Raw genomic sequence first — 22,390 nt, forward strand, 5'->3', positions numbered from 1 at the left:
TAGAGTCTTAATGTCAGCAAATCCAGAACCACTGTTCCCGGTGGGTGTCAGTGGCTGTAAGCCTCACCCACTCTCTTAAACATCAGAGCACAGCCTGACCTGACCATATGCTGGAGGCAGTGAAAAGCTGTCTGCTATGCAGCTGAAAGGTCCTTGGCTGCAACCAGCTGTACAAACTAAACGCTCACCCTACAAGGTAACTGTTGTGTCTTTGTCTAGAGCCTTCTCTGAAAATTACCACTGAAATATAATCAATATCCTAAAAAAAAAAATGAACTGCCGTTCAATCAGTAACAATGGCATCACTAAGGAAACACTTCACTTAAGGGATGAAGGCCGATATTTGGAACCTAAGCTATGCTTGTTAAAAAAAATGAGATTGATCCACTTCCAATGCTACTAACCTGATAATAATGAGAATGTCAAGTAATGGATTTATTTCTTAAAAGCAGAGTTTTCAGAGCTCTATACAGCGAAACCCAATGGGAGAGCAAATAAAACTGTACCTTTTTAAATCACTTCAAATAGACTGCTCCAGGCCTGTACAGACCTGATCACTGCACAACCTCTACCTCCCTCCCTCATCTTTAAACCTGCTAGAAAGCCACATAAACACATTAAAAAGTTTCTTTGAATTCTTGATTTTTTATGGTTTAAATGTAAAGAGTTACAGGTAGTTTCTTTTGTCACAGAGAAATCCAGAAAGCTGAAACAAGATTACGTACCAAACCAAGCCTTTAGCCATATCCCTTCACTCTAAGAACTCAGCTAAGCAGCAGGGATAGCTGTGGTGAGGTTTGGAGAACATAAGCACGGGCAGCTTTAAGAAGAGCATCACCCACTGCAGGACTACACAAGCCTAAGGAAGCAGCAGACTCGGAGCAGCTGCTACCTGCCTTACCAGGTGACGTGTAGGGCTGCCAGGAGATCGCTGAGGCAGAACAGAGCAGTTCAAAGAGCTGCAGGAACAAGCTCTGCCCAGGCTACCTAACCAAGGGAGTCCATGAGCCCACACCAGAACATGAGAACAAGGAGAACATGTGCCATGACTGCTGGGATCATCGCTGCTCCGGTACCAGCAAAGGGCATCACAGAAGGTAACACAGACCAAAAATACTATCACTGCTAGAAGTAACATTAACAAGTAATATTCCAGGGCAAGGGGAAAAGGTTTTAAACTGGAAGAGGGCAGATTTAGACTGGATATTAGGAAGAAATTCTTTACTGTGAGGGTGGTGAGACACTGGCACAGGTTGCCCAGTGGGGCTGTGGGTGCCCCCTCCCTGGAAGCACTCAAGGCCGGGCTGGATGGATGGGGCTGTGAGCAACCTGGGCTACAAGAAAGGTGCCCCTGCCTATAGCAGGGGGTTGGAACTGGATGATATTAAAGGTCCCTTCCAACCCAAACCATTCCGTGATTCTATGATTCCATATTACTACTGCCTCCTGGGTGAGTCATGTGGATCAGCACAAGGATTTATCCTGCTGCTACATGAAGAAGCCAGCACCTGGTCAGGTCTGGAAACAAATCCTCCTACAGCCTTCCAAATCCTCCACCAACCTTCCTGAAATGGGAAGCACAGACTGGAAGAAGCCAAGAGACAGATGACAAGCAGCCAGCACTATATTGAGGCAGAATTTCTCCTGACTGAATGTAAGACAGAATCCCAGCCACTGTTTGTATTTGATCCATCTCACATCCCAGAACAAGGACATTAAGCATCAATTCCTTGCTGCCACCACCTCATTGAACTACAAAACCTTATCTACGAAAGTATGCAAAGTGCTGCAGAATGAAGGAAGCATAGAAACCTTTCTAGGATCTAGATTTAAAAAAGGTAAATACGTAAGAATCCAGTCTGATTTCTGCCTAGGAGTTTAAGGAATTACTATTCCAATACAATAAAAGGAGATTTTTTTTCAATTAAAACCTCTTGTTACGTAGCATTAATACAACTGTAAAAAAAAAAGAATTCAAGGTACCTGAAGTGACAGCTGTTCTTGTAACTTGAGCTCTAACTACTCAGTGCCAAGAAAAGCACTGAAGTTGTCCACAGAAGCACCATTCCCCTATATAATTATCATCTGAACAAAGCAGTAAATCCAGAGTATAAGAGCTTACGGTTTAAAAGAAACTTTAAGACCACATTACTCATGTTATACTTAAAAAGCCTGAAGACTCACAGAAAATCCTGACTTTTTTTTTTTAATTCTCAACTGTTACGGGAAATTTGGGAAAAGTAAATGCTTTAAGTTCTTATTTGGGTGAGGTTATATTCCATCAGAGCTTCTTCCTTTCCTATTACATTTTGGAAACGCAATTTAGCTGCATACTATCAGAACACCTCTGTGCTGTAGCAGACAAACTGAAAGCTTCAAGAAAGCAATTATCGACTGCTTCTGCTCCATCTTCTTTGGATGAAGCACACTAAGACTGCCAATCAAAATTAGACGAGGACAATAAAGCATTAATAACTAAGTCATGTAAAATAGGTAGTGCCCTAAGCACGGTAGAAGCACTTCTTTAAGTGCTCTGTTAATCCTGCTAAAGGTTACCAACAAAGCACACATCAGAGATTCTTACCAATACCTAGAGCACATTCAATGGCCAACAGAGGAAGCCTCTGCTAGGCTGATCACTGTAGGAAAGTTGGGCATCACAGTTAATCACTTATGGAACCACACAGATCCTACTGCTCAGTCCTCCAACTCTTTGACATTGAGCTTTTGTCTGCACTTCCCACGAAGGGCTCTACAGTCACAGCTTTCAGAACCAAATGAAAACTCCACACAAGCAGCAGTTACTCTACAACAGGAAGGAAATACTCCCATATTAATACCTAGGGCTTTTTAGGAACCCCGTTTGTTACTCACAGAGTGTCTCTCCACATCATCTCTGATGAGATCTCCTCAGTTCTTCATGCACCTGTAGTCAAACAGAACAGCATTAAAGCAGAGAGTTGCAGACAAACATCCACAAAGAGCATTTTGCCACTCAGACCCCACACATTTTCACAAAACAAACCAGGATTTACACTCAACAATCACACACCATATGACTTTTTCCCCCCCATTTAACTTTCTACAGAAAAATTACAGACAGAAAGGAGCAAGACAACAGCTTCCTGCTTGCATGTGCTACCCTGCTCCTTGCTGCAATAAAAAGGGCGAATTATGAAAACTAATCAAGTGAACTGAGAGAGCACATGCCCTAGATTTTTCAAATAATCTCCTGGTTTAACCCAGTTGCTCCTGAGCCTGCCTATCCCATGAACACGCACTAAAATGGAAGCTGCGACTCATTAGAGCCACTCTTTATTTTAAGGGTGAGATACTGCTCAAATGATTTATGTACAAGACAATCCCTTTAAAATTTTGGCCTCTCCCGTGCAAATTTAATGAGTTCCATTTCTGAGATCTAATATGGTTGATCAAAGAGTGACAGCCTTGTTAGTTGGTTTTTTAATGTCTCATGGGTATGGTATCTTACAGCTATTAATCAGAATGAAAGACCACGGCCTATCTTTAAGTCTGTGAACTCACTTCTAATTGAGGATACACCAATAAAGCTGTAATGTTTAAATTTCCTGTCATCCTTTAGCAGTAAGCATTGCAAAATATAAGCTATGCAGTGCCCACAAAAAAGCCACAATTTATTTTCAGTCTTCTGTAAATTCTGCATTGTTAAGCATAAGCGAGTGATAAGAGAAGTCGTAGCTGTAGGAATTAAGCACTTCTTTAAAGCAACTCGCTACTCTTTCACAGCCCCAAGCAGCCATTTTTATTTCTTCCTACTTTTAGCCCTTGAAAGTAAAGGAGCACTGTTAGATATGTTCGCAAAATAGTAAGCCTACATCAAGATTTGAAACAGGGCAGTTCATGTACAACAAAAAAAAACCCGAATTTCTGCAGATCATCGTCTCCCACAGGTGCTCTGTGCCATCACAACTAAAATTCTGAGTCCAAAGGTAAGCGATGCTAACTTAAGAATTCGTCTAAAAGTGGTTTTGTTAAAGCAAACCAGAGACATTTAGGGGAAGGAATTTGCACATAAGATCTGCAAGCATGAGTTATAAATTCAGTGTGTGCCTTACACCTTTAAAGTGTGCCATAAGAGAGCACCCAATAGAACGGCTCAATAACATCAACCTCAGCTGCTCCCACCCACCGACAGGAGAGCAGCTGGTAGAACAAGGCAGCTCCTGGTGTCACCAGGTTTTCCTCTGGATATGATTCCACCTATCCATCATAAAACAGGTTAGGACTAAATTAATTCCGAGTAAATGAGGTTGGCCTCATCCTGGGCAAGCATACAGATGGTTTTGTGTATACAGCAATACACCTTTCCATACACCTCCTCGGGGAGGTCAAAGCAACATTCTCTTAATGTTGTCTTTGTGATTGCTTATCTGTGTGTCAGAACTGCCACGCTCACTCCAGCTTGATTGAAAATTAGGGAAAAAAATCTGACCTTTCCATTAGGAATTAAAAATGGAAAGAACTGTTTTCATCCTTCCTGTTCCTAAATCTTTCCCTAAACAGGTTACTCCAAGTCAACTAAGCTGCAAGTTTGTTAAAGTTGGTTTTGGAGCAAAACATGCTAATGGTGCACAGCAATCGTGCAGTGTGCCTGATGAAACTCGACCTAAATTCCTGAAAATAGGGGCTCTCCCTTCTTCCAGAAGGAGCTTAATACCACAGAATGCCAAACTACTCAGTCACTAGTACTTCTAGTACCCTCAGGCCTGTCACCTGGCTTCAAACAAGAAGCCGGGCTGACTTCACCAGTGACACCCCTGCACATCTCCTCCCCTTGCACACAGGTTTCTTTGGGATGAGATCTGAGCAGAGTGGTTTCTCTGTGATCTGCTCCTACTGCTCTGCTGGTGTAAGGATGCCAGGCCAGCTACACCGTGAGGTGAAAGCTGAATTTTCGCTTTTGAATGTGAGGCTTTTTCTTAACGAAGCGCTGAGAGAACAGAAGCAGCTCCTTGCTTGGAGCTGTTTGGCTGGCATACAGCAGAAAATCAGACAGAATGTCACACATTGCCTTCCTGCACACCACAGAAAACTCAAGATTACAGAAGAGAACAGAACAGTGCAGGGAGGGAAAGCTGATGCACACAGGTGCTGAAACTGATAACCGAAACCTGCTTCTAATTGCCATTCTCATTACCACAGAAATTCAGATGGTTCAAGCTATGCATGAACTTTTTTTCCTCTGTACTTGGCAAGGCTCTTTTTCAACTTCAACAACAGAGCCGCTATCACCTTCACATCCTCACCATCGATCCCCCTCACCTAATGCAAACGGAAGGAATTCACACCTCTGCTTGCAACCTGACAGCTACTCCCTGCTAGCACAAAAAGGAAAAACTATCACCAGCATTAACGGCTCCCCAACAAGAGCTGGCAGCTGAAGCCCTCCCTGCTGCGCACCTGCCTCACATCTCTTTGCTCTGTGCTGCTGTTCTATAATTTTTAAACAAGTGCTCCTCGCAGAGCCAAGCAAGAACTGTGCATTTTGCCACCATCCGTCCAGATACACAAAAGCACATGTTTATGAGTCTTTTTTCCTATATAACCCATTACATTTGCTGTCAAGAACCTTCAGCATGAATTTAGGAATACAATTTTTAAGAGCAGCGTGGTTAAGATCCATGTAAAATTGATGAACTTTTCGCAGTCAAGTTCAACTACTTCTAATGCTGACTGTGCACAATAAAACCACACTACGTGCTGCTCACACACCAGTGCACGTGTGGCAGACACCCTGTGAAATGGTTCCACCTTCATGCATGTATTCCATCGCCTGCTAGAAGGCTCTGAAATGTTCCAAGTTGATAAATGAGGCTTCTGTGGGTCACCTGCTTCAGCAGCCAGCTCTTTAGAGACAGCAAATGAGTGACACAAGGCATGTCAAAGAATGCACCAAAGGCACGGTGTAAGAAGCCACGACATGGGAAAGGCCACACATTCTGAATGGACAAATATGAGTGTACAAAGCATGGAGTGAACATGAAAGATACATGACACGTTTCATAAGGTCCATCCTCTGACATGACATTTCTACAGAAGTTGGCTTCAGATGATGCTCAGAAGTTGCAGAGCCAGAAGATGCTCTGATTTAGCCTGACCTACAGCAGAACTGCAGTCCACAGAACCACAATATAACAGAACTGCTGAAAGACACAGAACAATTAAACAAGCACTGTGGCTGAACTCTAGCTTGGCAACATTAATTAAGGACGCAGTTCCACATTAAACTTAGTCTCACTTAACTGCTCACTCAATTTGCACCAAATGTAACAAATCAACCAACTGCATAGCTCAAAGAAAACCACTGCCCAGTACAAATAACTGCTTCCCACTAGGTGAGCAAGCTGGTCCCACTCACCTGGCACCAGCTGCACCTTCCATGCACACACTCAGCAGCTGGGCAAGGAGCAGAGGAAGAAAGCAGCACTGTCCCTTTCAGCAGCAGCTGATTCCATTCTGACTTTGAACTATGCCCTTAAACATAGAACAACTTTAATCTCCAAGTTATAGATAATTTAAGAAAATCTCTCTAAATACATAGAAATTCATGCCTAAAAGGCACTGTTATTTTAAGATAGGACACAGAACAGTTTCATTTAGGGAGTTTTCACGGTAACGAGTACCAGAGTTCCATTACTCAAGTGGCATTAACATATATCACATATCACCTGGTAGTCAATAATTAACATGTAGATCATTACTATTTTGCATCTACAAAATGGAAGTACACACAAATATTTTCAAGGAAAAAGAATCTAGACCACTCACAAAAGAAGCCCCCATGCCTTACACTCCAGAGCATCCAACTGAAGTTATTTACTGCAGCTGACAATGCCCTCCATTTCGAAAACCCCAAGATGACTGCAACCAGAGGAAGGTTTTTAACTCCCCAAAAAGCCCTGAAAGCATAGTTACCCACCTGTAACCTACATGGATTGCTTCTCTTTTTTTCCAACAGTTCCATTCTCGGCAGAGTTTGCCACAGATTCACTGCTCGGGAAGGGTTAATCCAAAAGCCACTTTCAGTACAGACTGAAAACAAGTGGTTGTAAGAGCAGTTCAGATCCTGTGAAGCCTCCTAGTAGAACAACACACACTTGAGTAGTCTGAACCCTTCCAGTTCTCAAGAAGCTTTTCAAGTAGCCTGTACATCTTATCCAACAACAGAAGTAAAAAGGCCCAGAACATTAGAACCTATTCCCCCATTTTTCTGCTCTAAGAGCTTTCTCTGCTACATTATATACCAGAGTATCAGAGCCACTTGTTTCACTGAGAAATTAAATCCTTGGTATTTCCTCCAGCTGCCACTCAAGTCCCCATGTGACAAGGCATCTTGGAATCCCTTCTTGCTCAGAGCCTTCCCACCTGTTGTTGCTTTATTCAACCACATCCTTTACCTGCAGGCTTCATCTAACCCACATCCATGAAGTTATCTACATATGCAAATAAAGGCCTGGGAAAAACGCTTTGGGACGACATTAGTCAGCACGATTTCAATCACTGCCTGGAAGCTTATTAATTCTGGAGTGCTGCTAATGGGTGAAGCAGGAAGTAAGAACTAGATGGCGCTGGAACAAAATGACCTTTGAGGTCCCTTCCAACCCAAGCCATCCCATGATAGAACACCAAGCTGCAGATCAACTCAAAGGCATCAGTTTTCCTTGGCTTCTAACAGTATTTTGAGCATACCTCAAGAAGAGAGCCATCCAACTGACACAACTCAGGCAACATCAGGGCACAGGGCTATCCACAGCACAACGCAGCACACACACTGGCTTATCATAAACCAGCGACATGAGAATTGAGATAAAAGTTAATTAAGTGCCATACAAATACCTTCTAACACTGCAGGATTAGCTTTGGAGATGAGACGTGGATTTCTAATGCTACTTGTCCTAGAAATAGGAGTATTTATTATCTCCCAAATACAAGGACCATGGTCACCAGCACAACATCAATCCAGCTCTTCCAGACCCAGTAACCACCCAAAAGGAAGAGCCAGAGGTACAAGAATCACTTCCATCCTTAAAATTCTTCTCAACCACACTACACAGACATGATTATTTGCCCTTTTCAGCCACATGGGACAAGCTTCTGCAAAGGCTGAGGGCAGGCAGCTCTAACAATACCTCCTTGTGCTGCACACACAGCTTTGCACACACAAAGAGCTAAACAGCTTTGCATCTTTATCAATTGTTCTGATAAGATGATCTAATCGACATCATTTGATCCAGAACTACAATTTAACAATTACAGAGTTTTACTGAAGAAGGAGATTTCTGGTATTTTCAAGATGTTAAAACTGCCAAGCATTTCATTTGAATATTAACCAGCTTTTGAAAGCCTTATGTAAAAACTGCACTCGGGAAAGAAAAGAATGACGTGGTCAGTGAGTTCCACAAGAGAAAGTGAAGTATTTTCCATTTGAACATTAGCATGTCTGGCATTTAAACTGCTGTGGAGAGTTAAGGCACAAGTGCCGCTCGTTTCCAATTGATTACAACCAATTCATGATATTCAACGATATCAAAGCCGTCTAATTTCTGTCCCAGTGAAGGCTGGCAGATAGTGTCAACAGCACCAAACTCAGCTGAAATTTACACTTCACAAGCATGCCTCTCACCCACACAGTCCCTCATAAATCATCTGTTTTGTACTGGGAAAAATCCAGCAGAATAATTTCCTACGCCTCAATTTAAGGATGCCTATTACAACATAGGAAGAAGAGTATGTAAAGAATATAGAGCGTGTACACACAAATATTTACTTACGTATCCTTCAAAATGGAAAGTTTCAGACTACCAGCATCACAAAAATATCTCATTATTTTGATCAGCACTCAAGATGATCTTTAAAGGCACTTGCTTTCTCAGATACAGAAGCCATTTAACCAGCTGCTACTAGACATTTCATGCAAGGAAAATACCTTGCAGAAGTCAGATACGAAAGGCCAGGCCAAAAATCTTTTGAATCAAGCTACCTGCCCAATAGCAGGCAGCTCCCAAGCAGCACAAGGAACAACTAACATGGTGCTGCACTCCTGACAGCCATCATCAGCTGGTGTCTTAGGGTCTTTCTCACACCAACCACATTCAGAACGCAGTTTTCACCACTCCATCATTCACTTTCACCCTCCGTTAATTAGTCTAATCACATTTCAAGCTTATTTAGGTTTAAGATATTGCGTGACAGTGGAGTATTACAGCCACCACCTCCCATCTCATGCAGCAGCACCCATAGCAGCCCTCCCAGCTCCAGAGCCACACTGGCTGCAGAGCCCTCCCCAGCATCACTTCCCAGAGCCCTCCCTTACCACCCCTCCAATTCATTGTGCTGCTCCTTCACTGCACAAGAAGCTGAGAGTACATCTCCCCTAAGCTATACAATACTTTGCCTAGTTATGTTAATTAACAGGAACACTTTCGCTGGGGTTTAGCCATTTAAATCAAATTAGTCGCATACACAAAGCATCTCAACTTTCTTACTGTTCATGGCAGGATCCCAGGGCTATGTTTCGCCATTCCCAAGTAGTCCAGGTTAATTTTGACATCTAGAATAAGGTTCAGGAAGAGAAAAAAGAATTGTCACACACGTTGGTACACTATTATTCACTGTAGATGTTATTTTAAAGAACTGCAGGGTACAGTATCTCCAACAGAGCTAACTATTGGTTTCTGCAGCGTTTTGAGCTGTCTCCACTGTGAGTGGAAAATTGGACAGCCCCTATTCTTGCCTGCAGGGAAAGCTGATCTAACTTGCTACTGTTGTGTCCTGCTCTTCTTCCACATATATAGAATATCTCATACGCAATTCTGCAAGACAACAGCTCCTAATAAAAATCAATTCCGATACCATTGTTGAAGAAAGTGTCAGAGCCAATTTTCACTTAAGCTTGTCAGTCTCTAGATCAGAAGCAGAGCCACCATTTTACATAAGCCACTGAATGCACAGAAGCCCCAGGAGGTACGGAAGTCCTAGCAGAAGTAATGCCTTGCATCATGCCACTAAACCAAGCATGCTTTTATAAATTCAGCTCACAGTTGCTATCGCAGCAGGAAGCTATCTGGCTGGGCTTACAAAAACACTACAAGTTACGACTGAGCTGAAACAGGATAGAGTTACAGTGAAAGGTTTCACAGCCATTTGAAAGTCATCTTTCTGTGCGGAAGGAACAACTGGAGAGCAGAAGAGGAGGGGAGACACTGCTTTTCTTTGTAACACTGCAGAGCCAGTGCACCAACTGCCAAGGGAAAGCAGCCAGCCACCTCTACATGCAAAGAACATTCAGGAGCACTGTCAGTTGTAATGGCAGTCTTTTTTTATTCTTTCTAATGCAAAGCATGGAAACACTGGTAACAGCGCTGCCAGCTTCTGCTTCCTCTGTGTTTCCTCTCAGAAAATAAAATTTAAAGCGTTACACACGGCAACGTGCATGCTCATATTCAGCTAGCACCAATACGTTACTGGCACCTCTACAATTCAGTGAAAGGATAGGGACATTTCCTCCAATGACAAGCCCTTCCCAATGTGAAATGAAGTTATGCATCTAACTTAAGCAAAACAATGAAATGATACTAACAAAAAAAAAATCATAGGAAACACTTTGTTAAACAACAGTTTAACCAAACTCAACCAAAACAGAGGAGTTACCTGAAGATCAAACAGATTATTGCAGTCTTATTTCACAAAGCTCACTTCCTGTCAATATTCCTCCTTTAAATGCATCAAGTTACTTTTTATTGACACCCATTTATGTATAGCAGTCAGACCCAAGTTCCGGAACTTAACAAACATTCCTGTGTCAGGAATGACACAACTCATCACAAAGCCTGTTTCGTGGATCATTTTGGTGAAGAAAGCCAGGAAGAAGCAATGAGAAAGTAGGTTTCTGCTGGCGTGAAGCCCTCTAGGAACCAGGCATACAGTCCAGGCTTCCCACCACCCCGTCTGAGTCTTCCATATAAATCTCCATCTATGCAAAGCAGTGGCAGGCTGCTCCAATGACACACACAAGCATTACAGTGGAGGTCTTTATGAAAGGCCTTCAGCAATGAAAAACTAGAACAACATCAGACTTGTTAGACACATCTGGGATGGCACTGAGACAATGAAGTCAATACAAAGACAGCGTTTTTCTTCCAGCCCACTCCTTTTTTTCCCTCCTCCCCATTTCTTTCTCCACCATTATTCATTCTTGACTCAGGAACATGAAGTGCTGCCATGCAAACTCTTCCCTCGCAGTCATTTTCTGGGCTAACTCCCTCCTACCATTAATTTTACTAATGAATAGACAATCTAAACTACTAAAGGGAGCTGATTAGAACCATAGTGTTGATTCTTTTGGGGGCACGTGGGGAAGACAGGACACAGCAGCACAGAACCCAGCACCAGGCCCTGCAGCATCCCCAGCCTGGCAGCACAGTAAGAGCACCATGGTTACCACCCTGCACCCCAATAAGCCATGCCTCCATATCACTTTTTACCCATGTTTCTGACAGTTGAGCACTCTTGGAGCTTGTGAACCTCTGCCCTGGGTTTGGATCTCCTCCTGGATTACAGCTGTGCCCTGGAGGAGCTCATCACCCTCAGCTGCTTGTCACTGCCCTGCCAGGAGGCCACCAGCTGAGCTGCCCTTAAGTACTTTCTAACCTATTTACTTAGGATCAACTGATACAAAGGCTGATTGTTTGTGCTATTCGAACCACCCCAGCTTATTTTGGCTGTCATGGCACAGTAGAGCTCACACAATTGTCTCAGCTGCTAGAGGTTAGGTTAATAGCCCCCTTAATGAAACATTTGCCTCTTATAAACCTGGAAATGACATCTAAGAACAAACCAAGACACGATATCCCTATTGGCGCCCCAAAAGAAACCAGGGCTCTTAGCACATTCGTTACTACCCAAGGATTTCACTTTAAAAGAAAGGCAAGTCTTGCTTCTATTTGCTCAGCCCTTTCCAAGGAAGCACTCTCACCCAAGTCCCAGAGCTCTACCTGCAGGGACAGCCACGTGCACTGTGTATTAACACTGCACGCAAGCCTCTGTCCTTGAAGACAGACAACCATTGCATTGCCTTAGGGCTACAAGTATAAAAATGATACCATCCCATGCTAAAGTTAGCCTACATGCTTAGTAAGATATTGCCTGTGATGCTAACTGCTTCGTTATTCCCCTGTGTCTACCCCACCCACAAAGCTTATAAAAATAACAGGTGAAAGACTATAGTAAGCACAGTAAGATTCAAGAACAGGAACTGCCTTTGTTTTGTCTATGCAAAGCAGAGAATTCAAGGTCTTGGTCCATTTGGCTCTTGAACCGTACCATCCATTTTACAGGGAAAAAAAAATAAGAGGAGAGTAACATCCTAAGTTAGAGGTACTCCTCAAAAGCCACAAAGCACAGCTTTCCATTAGCAATTAAAGTATTATCTTAGGAAAATGTATTAAAGCCTAGAATTTAACATCAACCCAAACCAGCAGACTTACTAGCAGTTCACACTACCAGATAGATAGGTCAGCAAGAGCACTTTATTAATACAAAGCAAGGCATTACAGTAGGAAGCCTGAACACCTTGGGGTCAACATCTTTTTGCAAAAAGGAGATGCTGGGGAGTAGTTACCAGGGTCCATTTAGAGCATCACTGCAAACTCCTCCATGAACTCAGCCTTAAAGTTATGAAACCACTCCTGATCAAGATTAGCCTGTCTGCAAAGATTCGGGACTGACTCACAGCGAGTGCTATCACCAGCATCACAAACATAACTGGTTGAGTTGGTGACACTCCAACCCCAAGATAGCAGATATCACCGTTATCTCATCACAGCTCCCCTTTTAATAATGAAGATCCTGGTTTGAATATGAAGGACAATCTCTAGGGAAGATAGGGTACCAAGACCCACTTGGATTACGAACACCCCAAAGTAGCCCTCCTAACATTAGAGATGCCAGTGGTTTACACTGTCCACGTGTCATCAAGAAGAGACAGCGAACACCTACGCACTTACCATTACTCCCCCACAACAAGTGCAAGTACCCACAAGAGACTGCTCTGATTTGCATAGCCACCAAGGGAGCAAATGCAAGGCAGCTTGAGCAGTCCAGCAAATCACATATTGTTGACTTGTCCACATTTAGCCTTCAGTTCTCTCATAGCTTAACTGTTTAATCCAAGGTTTCCCACTGGAAGGTAGAAGCTTTCCAAGCATTTAGTTTATACAAAATATCTCACAGGGCCTGGGCCCTGATGGAAATTAGCTCTATTTAATACTGTATACAAATAAGCTTAGAACATCAGGCACAAAAGCCCAGCTTAATTTTTAGATTTTTACATCACTGGTAAATCGCAAATACAATATTAAGAAAAGCAAAGCTGGTTACAGTATTTTCTCACTAACACCTTTCAGTATAAGCATAAAATAGCATTATTACCATGTGATGGCTTTTTGTAACTTCCAGTTGCTACTACAGAAGTTATTCACAAGCAATGAACAGAAAGTTGACTGGGGAGGGGACGTGGGAGGAACGAACTATTAATGACTTCTACAACTCTGGCCCCCTCAGTAGATAACCAGCTATAAAAATACACAGACCATGTGCCAAAGTGTGTAGGATTCCAGTGCCACTCGTGGCTTTCTTTAAATAACGGATGTGCTACTCACTTCCTCTGTTCTATTCAAAATCTGTGGGCAGCCATAAGCTTGCCCAGAACCATGCCTGTTTCATAACAGCAGAGCTACCTGAAAGCCGGGCACTGAGATGCTCGAGTTGACAAGGCAAAGAGCAGCCCACCTCCCCATGGCTTCCTCCAGGGAACAGCCAACATCTGAGAGCGGGATGCAGCCCAGCACTCGGGTTCCAAGACAAAAGCTTTCCCTCTGCTTTATTTTAGTGCAGAATTCACACTCTCATACCAACTCAAGCCTCCGGTAAAAATATTTGTGCGGCTCACCCGACTCCTGTGCAGGCAAACAACTAGCTGGAGAAGATCTAAAAGGCACCTGAAAGCAGGAGACATTTGAAGCGTGAGGATCACATCCCTCTGCAGCTGGGAGGAGTGGGCTGCCTCCCCTCACATCATTCCTGCCCCGACTTGTGAAATCAACAGCAAGGTGTAGCCACGGGGCGAGAACGCGACCCAAACATCACTGAGTGGGTTCGCTTCCCAGGAGATAAGCAGCATGAAAGGTAACCCTGCTGATTGGCTTTTAAAGGATTCATGGATAAAGTTTAAAATCTTAAAGAAATGAAAATAAAATTTGGCATTCGTTTCTTATGGAATTGGGTCAACATATAGAATACGCTACAACATTCAACAGAAATAGAGCTTTGACTTCAGAGAGTTAGATGTGCCAGTACAGTAGAATCCTGCTGGATGGCTCAGATCATCGTCTCGCCATGCTGCTGGGTATCTCACATTACCATTATCAGATAAGGTCACTTTCTCAAAAGAACCAAAGTTCCCACGATGCCAAATGAAGAGCACGTGGAATACACTCAGCTTGAAAAGAGAAGACCAGACCACTCATATGAGATCTTAGAAAACAATCAGGAAAAGGGAATTCGATTGAAATTCACCTATTTATGCTTGCCTTCTTGGACCTCAGGTTTCTCCTCAAGATTTAACTATTGTACCTGTTTTTTTGTTCTCATGCCATGAAATCTAGCCTTCCTTGTAACAACAGCTTTCTCCTGACCAGATGGAGGTGGAATCAAGCTTGTTTACCGTGTACCACAGTTTTTCATTTGTCATCTTGCTAAAGCAAGGCCTGCAATTTCTGAATGGTACAGACCGATAAAATTGGCCTTCTGTTTGTTTTTCTCACCAGGAACAAAGGAAGAAAATTCCTTCACCGCAAAGACGGAAATGTACACTTGAAGAGACCAGCAGATTGAGATGCTGAGCAACACAGTAACTTTAGATGTTTACTTCTAAGCCCTCAGAGCTGGAGCACGTACTTAAATCATCCCATCCCTAGGTTCAACCATGAGATACGTGCAAGACATTCAACAGCCCTGTGCTGACAACTGTTCTGTAAGTGAGATGGGACACCCTGGACATGGAAAGGTCTCTGTCCTAAAGCAGTTTCTTAACTTCCACCTTCAACCAAATGAAGAGACTTCAGACAGACAGGACAAACAGGTACACGCACCAGTAGGATGAAGGAGCCAAACAAAGGAGTCCGATCCTACGGGTAAATAGCCTCACTACTTTGATGACTGAGAGCCAATTCTGCTTCTGGCCCTATCCACACCTGCAGGAAAACCTCAGCATGTGTGTCTTGCCCAGAGCCTCCAGTATGCACCAAACCCAGGGAGTGTGGTCCCTCGGAAAGGAATGCAGAGCACACGACCCATACATTCAAGTAGGTGTGGAGCACCTGGCAGGGCTGATAGTCTAAAGTATGGAAAAACATCTCAAGGGTCTGCAGAATTTAAGCAACTACAAGACAGGGCAAAAGCTGGGAACTTCTCTGACAGCAGAACTCCGGCTTACATCTATTTCCATTTCTGCTTTCACCTGGTACAACATCTAAAGTTTCACCTGTACATAAGTATTCTCACACTGTAAATATTTCCTATTAAAACCACCAAGCAGAATAGCTTTAAAAGTGGAAAATGCATTGGCATTGCCAAGTAAATCTCATGTATTTCACAACTGTGGAATACACCACCAAGCAGCTGCATCAATTACAAACGTCTTAAAACAAAAGCCCCAAGAAATCATATGACCAGCATCATTAGTATTTACAACAAAGCACTGTTTCCACAAAGGGAAACAAAAAGACATTCCCTGCAGTGAGTTTAAAGCAAAACCATTGACTAACAGCACAAATCCAGTGCTGCTGCATTCTCCAAAATAAAAAAAAATTAATACACCCAATTTTAAAAGTGCTTCTCAAAATAGGCACAGAGATATCAAATTATAGAACATTGACCATGGGTATCTTTTGAACTTTCTTTAGATTAGTCTTCTGAAACACATAGGACAAGGGGACCAGCCAAGCTCTGTCCCAGCTCACAATCTAGTGTATAGAACCAATGGAAACAAAAAGAAAGCATGTTTTATACCCACTGAAATACAGACATAAAATGAATGTTCACTGAAAAGAGACGTTTTCTTCCAGAGACTACTATCTAACCTTGCCTGGTTATTCAAAACACTTTGCTTAGGGATAGCAAATGGATTTTGAACAATGTCTTCCACGCTAACTTTCTGGAGAGTTTTTTTACAGACCTCTCAACTCTCAATTTTAAGAAACCTGCTGCATCACAAATAGCTAAAAGAAAACACAGAAGTGTTTCCATTCAGTACTCTGCAATACAGCTGTGGGAATTAAAAACAGCTCAAAGCACATAACCCTGAAAGGAAAGCAGAACACATTGCCCCATCTATTTAAGCTCTTACCTACCACCCACTCACACTGACAACCATATACACTGTGCCAGAGTTGTGATAAAGGCATCTACCCATGTGAACTTAGCCTGAGGCCATCGAAGTCAGCTTTCCTAAGCTATTAGAAGTCATTAGAAAAGTTGAGTGTTATTGACATAGTGCAACAGGCACACACTGAAGCCTCTCTCAGAGGCAGCTGGCCCTTAGAACAAATGGCTCCATTTGTTCAATCACGCCATGCTGCAGTACCTCTAAGTTTTGCCAGCACAGATGTATCAACTGAGAGAGTAAAGGGAAAAAAAAAGCCACATGCTAAGAATCACAGCAACTTCAGCACAATGAAAAAGAGCATTTTTGACACAAGCTTCGCTTGTAGCATTTGTGTAGGTGATACAGTAACACTAGTAGAAGCACTTCTAGCAGAACACATGGCAAATTCATTTGGAGTCTCTACCAGCAAGTAGTATTTGTAGCATTGACTAATTACTCCTTTCCAGTAGCTGGACCACACTAAGAACACAGAGCTCTTGGTGTAACGGTGCTGGAACTGCCAATTCCAAAAGCAGAGGTTACGCCTTTAGACCAAGGCATCGTGGGCTTGATCTCCACTATTAAAGAAGCAGCCACAAATACATTATACTGAGATGCATTAAATAGGAGAGTTTGGTGCAGGTTTTCTTTGTTTTTTAAAGACACCCAGCTTGATGCAAAACAGAAATCGTCCTTAAGGTTACCAGAATCCAGGGGTAGGGAAAGCAAAGCTGTACTCCGTGCCCATAGGGTTGGTTCCCTACAGCTAGTCCACACATCAGCACCAGAGCCCTTCCTGCTGGTTACAGCAGAACCACCAGCCTCACATGACTCGCAGTTTGGTGAATCTTTAACAGAACAAGCAGAGTAAAACCTGAAACTGGCTTGTGAAAAGCCACTTCAACCCGTTTTTGACACCTGGTGTCAAGCCAATACTCCCTAGAAACAGAGCTGCTCCTTTGAAGCCCGGCAGCACGCTGATTCGCACCGGCAGCTTTGAACTTCAGAAGCAAAGGGAAATGTTTAGAAGCACAATCCTGAAAAAACACAGAATCAAAGAGATCAGAAGCAGCGCGTTCAGGCTCTCATTTAGCCCAAGTTGCTTCCCAAAGTTTTACTATCAGCACGGCAGCGTATTTCAGTACAGAGTGGCACCTCAGAACAGGCTTCACCATGAAACCAGCAACGCAGGAGAGTGCCCTGAAAGTTCCCACCAGCATTGTCTCTGCGTGCAGCTCATTGGTAAGAGGACAAGGAATGCTCCTCGGTGGCACTCTACCCCAGTCCCTGGGCTGCACTGGCATGAGCCAGGAGGCATTTCCAGTGCAGACTTCTTGGCAGGTCCAAGGCAGCATCAGTCTCATTAACGCTTGGAACATTCAGGTTAACGAGACCCTCGCCAGGCAGAGCTGATGTGCAGAATTACACACCGAACGCAGAGTGCCAAGCCTCCCAAGTTAACGCTGCACTTCTTACACGGGGACGAAAAGTCCTTAATAGGGCTTAATAACAGCAGAGCTTGGCCTGAATTTTTTGCGAGGAGGGAGATCAACGAGGTAACCACGACCCACGGCTACACCCCCACCCCAATGGCTGCACCCCATCAACAACCCCAGGGCTCCGCTGCCCCACTTACAGACCCCAGCACGACCAACAGCGATGGGCTGCAAGGGCCGAGGGGAGGAACCAACGACCCCGGGGCCGCACCACAACGCCCGGAAGGACGGAGCGGGGGCACCCAGCCGCACGGAGCCCCCCAGCCCTGTCCGAGACACAGCGCGCAGGCCCCGCCGTCCCCGGTCCTCCCGAAGCCCCCGCCCGAGCGGGGCTGAAACGCACAGCGTCCCCCCGCACCCCTCTCTCACCTGCCAGCCACGGCCGCGGGCCCCGCTCCGGAGCGCTCGCTAAGTACCGAGCGCGGCCCCGCGCCCGCCCGCCCGCCGCCTGGCCCCGCCTCCCCGGGCAGCGCGCGTCACCGCGCCAACATGGCGGTCTTTACGCATGCGCACGTGGCGGCGGTGAGGGAAAAGCGCGGGGGCGGGGAAGAAGGCGGGGAATGCGAGAAAGGGGCGTGGCCTGTGTGCCGAAGTGGGCGGGGTCTGGCCGCTGGGGGGCGGGGTCTACGTGCCGGGAGGCGGGGCTAGGGAAGGTGAGCAGGGCTGGTAATTTGGGAGCTCCGTAGTTAGGAGAGGTTAAGTGAGGCCATCCCATGCCGACTGAGAGCAGAGCATCCGCTGCCTTCTATTTAAAATTTTTCCAAGCTTCCCCATTAGAGGCAGCGCCACAGACACCGCCAGTTGCTCCAAAAGTAATGCCACCCATTGATTTCCATGGAAACTACATGGATACAAAGCGCACAATAAAATCAGTTGATACAGCACATTCTCAGCTACAAAACACTATTTTTCAATGTAGTCAGGTCATACAAAGAGAGCGATACCTGTTAAGAAAATTTCCCATTCAAAAATTTTACCTGATTTTATCTAAGAAGAAAAAATAGTCTATAGGTGCCACGTGAGCTATCACCAACTCATTCTGAACTGTTGTCATAAGTTATAATGGGATCTATTACAAAACTGAATGCAGAACTTGGATAGAAGAGGAACTAAGCTCTACCATGCTTCAGTTGCAAGTGATGGAGTGCATCCACGACTTGCAGTTCTGCAGATATCCTCTGCTGAACTTCGCTTGAACGTCTTAGTAGTTCCAATCGGAGCATCCACAAATGTGCTCTCCCAGCAGCATTCCCCAGCCGTTCTGACTTGCTTTGCCTGCACAGGGAACCCTGCAACCCAGGACCCCTTCTACAAGTGCTCCAAGAGCAATGCAAGAGGTATCCACCTGCTGCTGGCTCTTGGAGTGAACTCAGGGACTCTGCAAGCACTGCTTCTGCCTCCCTGTTCCTCTTTGTTTTTCTGTGTGCCGCAGTTTGGAAAGTGATCGCTTTCGGGATCAAGTCCTTTGTGCCTTATCTATATTGAAAATAAACTGTGTTCAATAGATATTCATTTTCATGCCACAGTAACAGCTTGAAAAATTCCAGAAAAAGGGAACAATTTCTTCTCGGAAAAAGTGGTGATGCAACAGCAAAGGCTGACCTGGGAGTGGTGGGGTCACCATCCCTGGAGGTGTTCCAAAACCATGGGGATGTGGCACTGAGGGACATGGTGATGGGCACGGTGGGGTGGGGTGGGGTTGGACTGTGCTCCATCCCCACTTCCAGCAGCAGGCACTTCCCAGGAAGCCCAGCGAGGCAGTGCCTCTCCCATTTCCCAGATATTTCCTGTGAGGAGATGCCATTTCCCAGTGCAGCAGTGTGAGCAGCGCACACGTGTTGCCCAGCGTGGTGAAATGGAAGTGCTGTCCTTCCAGCCTGGTACTTTGGGGCAGAGAAATAGGGCAGCAGAATTTTGCCTCTCTTCGGCCTCTGTGCAGCCTCCCACAATGGAAACGGCAACTAGTGGGCCAGCAGAGAACCACACCATTGTGACAGTCTTCTCTTCAATGCAAAAATGCAACAGAGCAAGGAAGAAATCAGCACAAACATCACTGCTACTCTTGGAGAAACATTTCCAACATAAATGGAGCATTCCACTAGAGAGAAACAGTCAAAATATTAAAATATGTAGAAAGGGGGGGATTATTTTGGCCACTGAGCATTAAAATTCATCAGGTGTGGGGAAAAAGAAAAAGAAAAAGCATTCAGACCTGAGGAGTTTGTAAGGATAAATGAGATGTGAAAGGAGCAAAAGAAGGATGGGAAGAGCAGAGAAGTGCTGCAGGGAGCGCAGTCGGTGACACGCAGCAGAGGAGGACGTCCTGTGGAGTCGTAGGTTTAAGTGCCATGGGAATTTGGAGTGGTTGCAAAATTTAACATAGCAGCTACAAAGGCAGTATCTGACCTAAATACACCTCTTGCATCCTTATATTGTCTGGGGCTATCGTTTCCTTCCATCACTACAGGGCCGTTGCACAGAGTGTAAGTTGCCACGGTGGACACACAACATGTTCTAGACTTCATCTTGCAAATTCTTGCAAGACTGTGACGTCTACGTTTGTAATGAGGACCTCTTCATCTTTAGGCACTGACACATAACAAACTCTTTCCATCTGCACCCTGCCATCCCAGCCCATGCCCTTCACCTCTCAGGATTTCATTCACAGAAGATACTCACCCGTGAACACGACTCATTCCCCCCACAGCCATTTTGCAGCTCATCATGTTTCTCTTCCAGCTGGTCTTTGTGAGGAGGAATTTTAGATCTGGAGAGATAGCTCTTTATAAAACAGACATCTTTACGCTATCAGTGGTTGTCAAATGACTGCTGAGTGCTTTCCTTAAGGCCAGAGCCATCAGGGAGCTGTGCGCAGCTGTGGGCAGTGCCCGAGGACGCAGGCAAGTGTTTGCTGGGCAATGCAGGTGGTTTTCTACCACAGCAGTTACTTGCAAGTCACATCATTGGTTTCGTTTGGGTTCATTTTTGTAAAGTCTTTCCTTGCTGTCTGTCTTTGAGATGTATTTTTATGAAGAGCAGTGGGGCTCCTTACTTTCTGAGCTGTACTATTTCTCTGCGTGGCTCTGTTTCTTCATTTTTGAGCCAGTAGGGAGAGGGGTGGCAATGTGAAGTTTGAATCACAGATTTTCAGCAAGTCTGACGTCTCAGTTATCTGATTGCTTTAAGCCAGATTCGGATCTTCATCCTCTCTTTTCCAACTCTTTTCCTTCTGCCTGGATTTTAGTGTCTTTGAGAAAAAATAAATAGCCAAACCCAATTCTTTTTTATGTTGCTGCACCATAAGCAAAGCAGTGAAAGTGAGGAAATGCTCCAAAAAATGTCACAGAGCAAAATACAATACTCAACTTCAACTATACGTCTCTAAAACGTGCAACTTGTTTTTTAAAACCATTCCCATCTATGTCTCTTCTTACAACTCACCTCTTCCTGCACCCACAGGTGGGGATGGACGAGGAACAAGCTCTGCACCACCCAACACAGCTCAATACTACGGGGGAGGAGTGACCTGTGCCAAATTTGGGACTTCTGTATATATAATTCAGCTATCAAAACAAGATCCAGACTTGTGTCATATACCGTTTGTTGCATTACAAGAAAATGATTACAAACAAATTTTTGCCTGTCTGCTGGAAATGCTCGTGCTGATTTCTGAAGCGCTGCTCCTTTGCACTACATCTGATCAAAGCTCGTTATGACATGAGTTGTGGCAGAGAGCCTCCTGTTACCTCTCACAGAAGCAGCACGTGCATACCTCTGCGTGTCCCTGTTCTCCAGCATGGATGCTCAGTCTTTCTGCAGCAGTCGATAGCTCTTAGATCCAAGCAATCCATCTTCCGGCTAATTTCCAACAAAGATCACAATGGATATAAAATAAATTATTGATCGCTGCCAGGAAATGCATTAACAAATTTGTCTCAAGCTCAGTGGTTCCAAGTGGAGCAAATTTATTAACTGTCAGTGATGGGGAAGTCCTCAGTAATAGCTGAGCTGACCCAGTAGTAAAGGAGCTTAGTGCACAGTGAGCCGCTCCTGAACCAGGTCAGGGGGACAAAATGGGACAGTACAGTGTGTGTTTCCAAAGGGAATGCTTCAGAAAGAAGCTCCAGGCTGCCACAGGGCAAAACATAGTGTCTTGCCATGATTTTCCCAAAAACAATAAGCACAGCACATGTTGAACTCCTGTGCTCTCCCACCCCGAGGCAGAAAGGAAAGGTGGATTTGGGTACAGCTCCCAGGGCAAAGCTGGGCTGCAGGAGCTGCAGCAAAGTGTGCATTTGCCAAGTTATTCCTTCAGAGATAAAGGAATTGTCGTGAAATGTGCTTGCTCTGCTGAGACGTCACAGTATGCATGCAGAATGAGCAGAATCTCATGGAATGGGCATAGCTCATTGCAAGATATTTTACTGCAGAA

The 22,390-nt window shown here is 44.5% G+C and overlaps 1 protein-coding gene across 4 annotated transcripts in view; it reads right to left on the minus strand.

Moving 5' to 3' along the window:
• KLHL13 (kelch like family member 13) overlaps window positions 1–18,421 on the minus strand; it is a 71,026-nt gene extending 52,605 nt beyond the window's left edge. The window contains exons 1-3 of one of the 4 annotated variants that reach the window (XM_021405973.1): window positions 18,328–18,404; window positions 9,525–9,589; window positions 2,875–2,926 (exon numbers count right to left, since the gene is read on the minus strand). In XM_021405973.1, the coding sequence (XP_021261648.1) occupies window positions 2,875–2,894 (20 nt within the window). In that variant the 5' untranslated portion in view covers window positions 2,895–2,926; window positions 9,525–9,589; window positions 18,328–18,404. Of the gene's footprint in view, window positions 1–2,874; window positions 2,927–6,958; window positions 7,118–9,524; window positions 9,590–18,327 lie in introns of those variants that run through there. The other 3 variants (XM_021405975.1, XM_021405974.1, XM_021405972.1) reach the window with 3 other exon arrangements.

Source organism: Numida meleagris, chromosome 8, assembly GCF_002078875.1.
Source record: "Numida meleagris isolate 19003 breed g44 Domestic line chromosome 8, NumMel1.0, whole genome shotgun sequence".
NCBI classification, from domain to species: Eukaryota; Metazoa; Chordata; class Aves; order Galliformes; family Numididae; genus Numida; species Numida meleagris.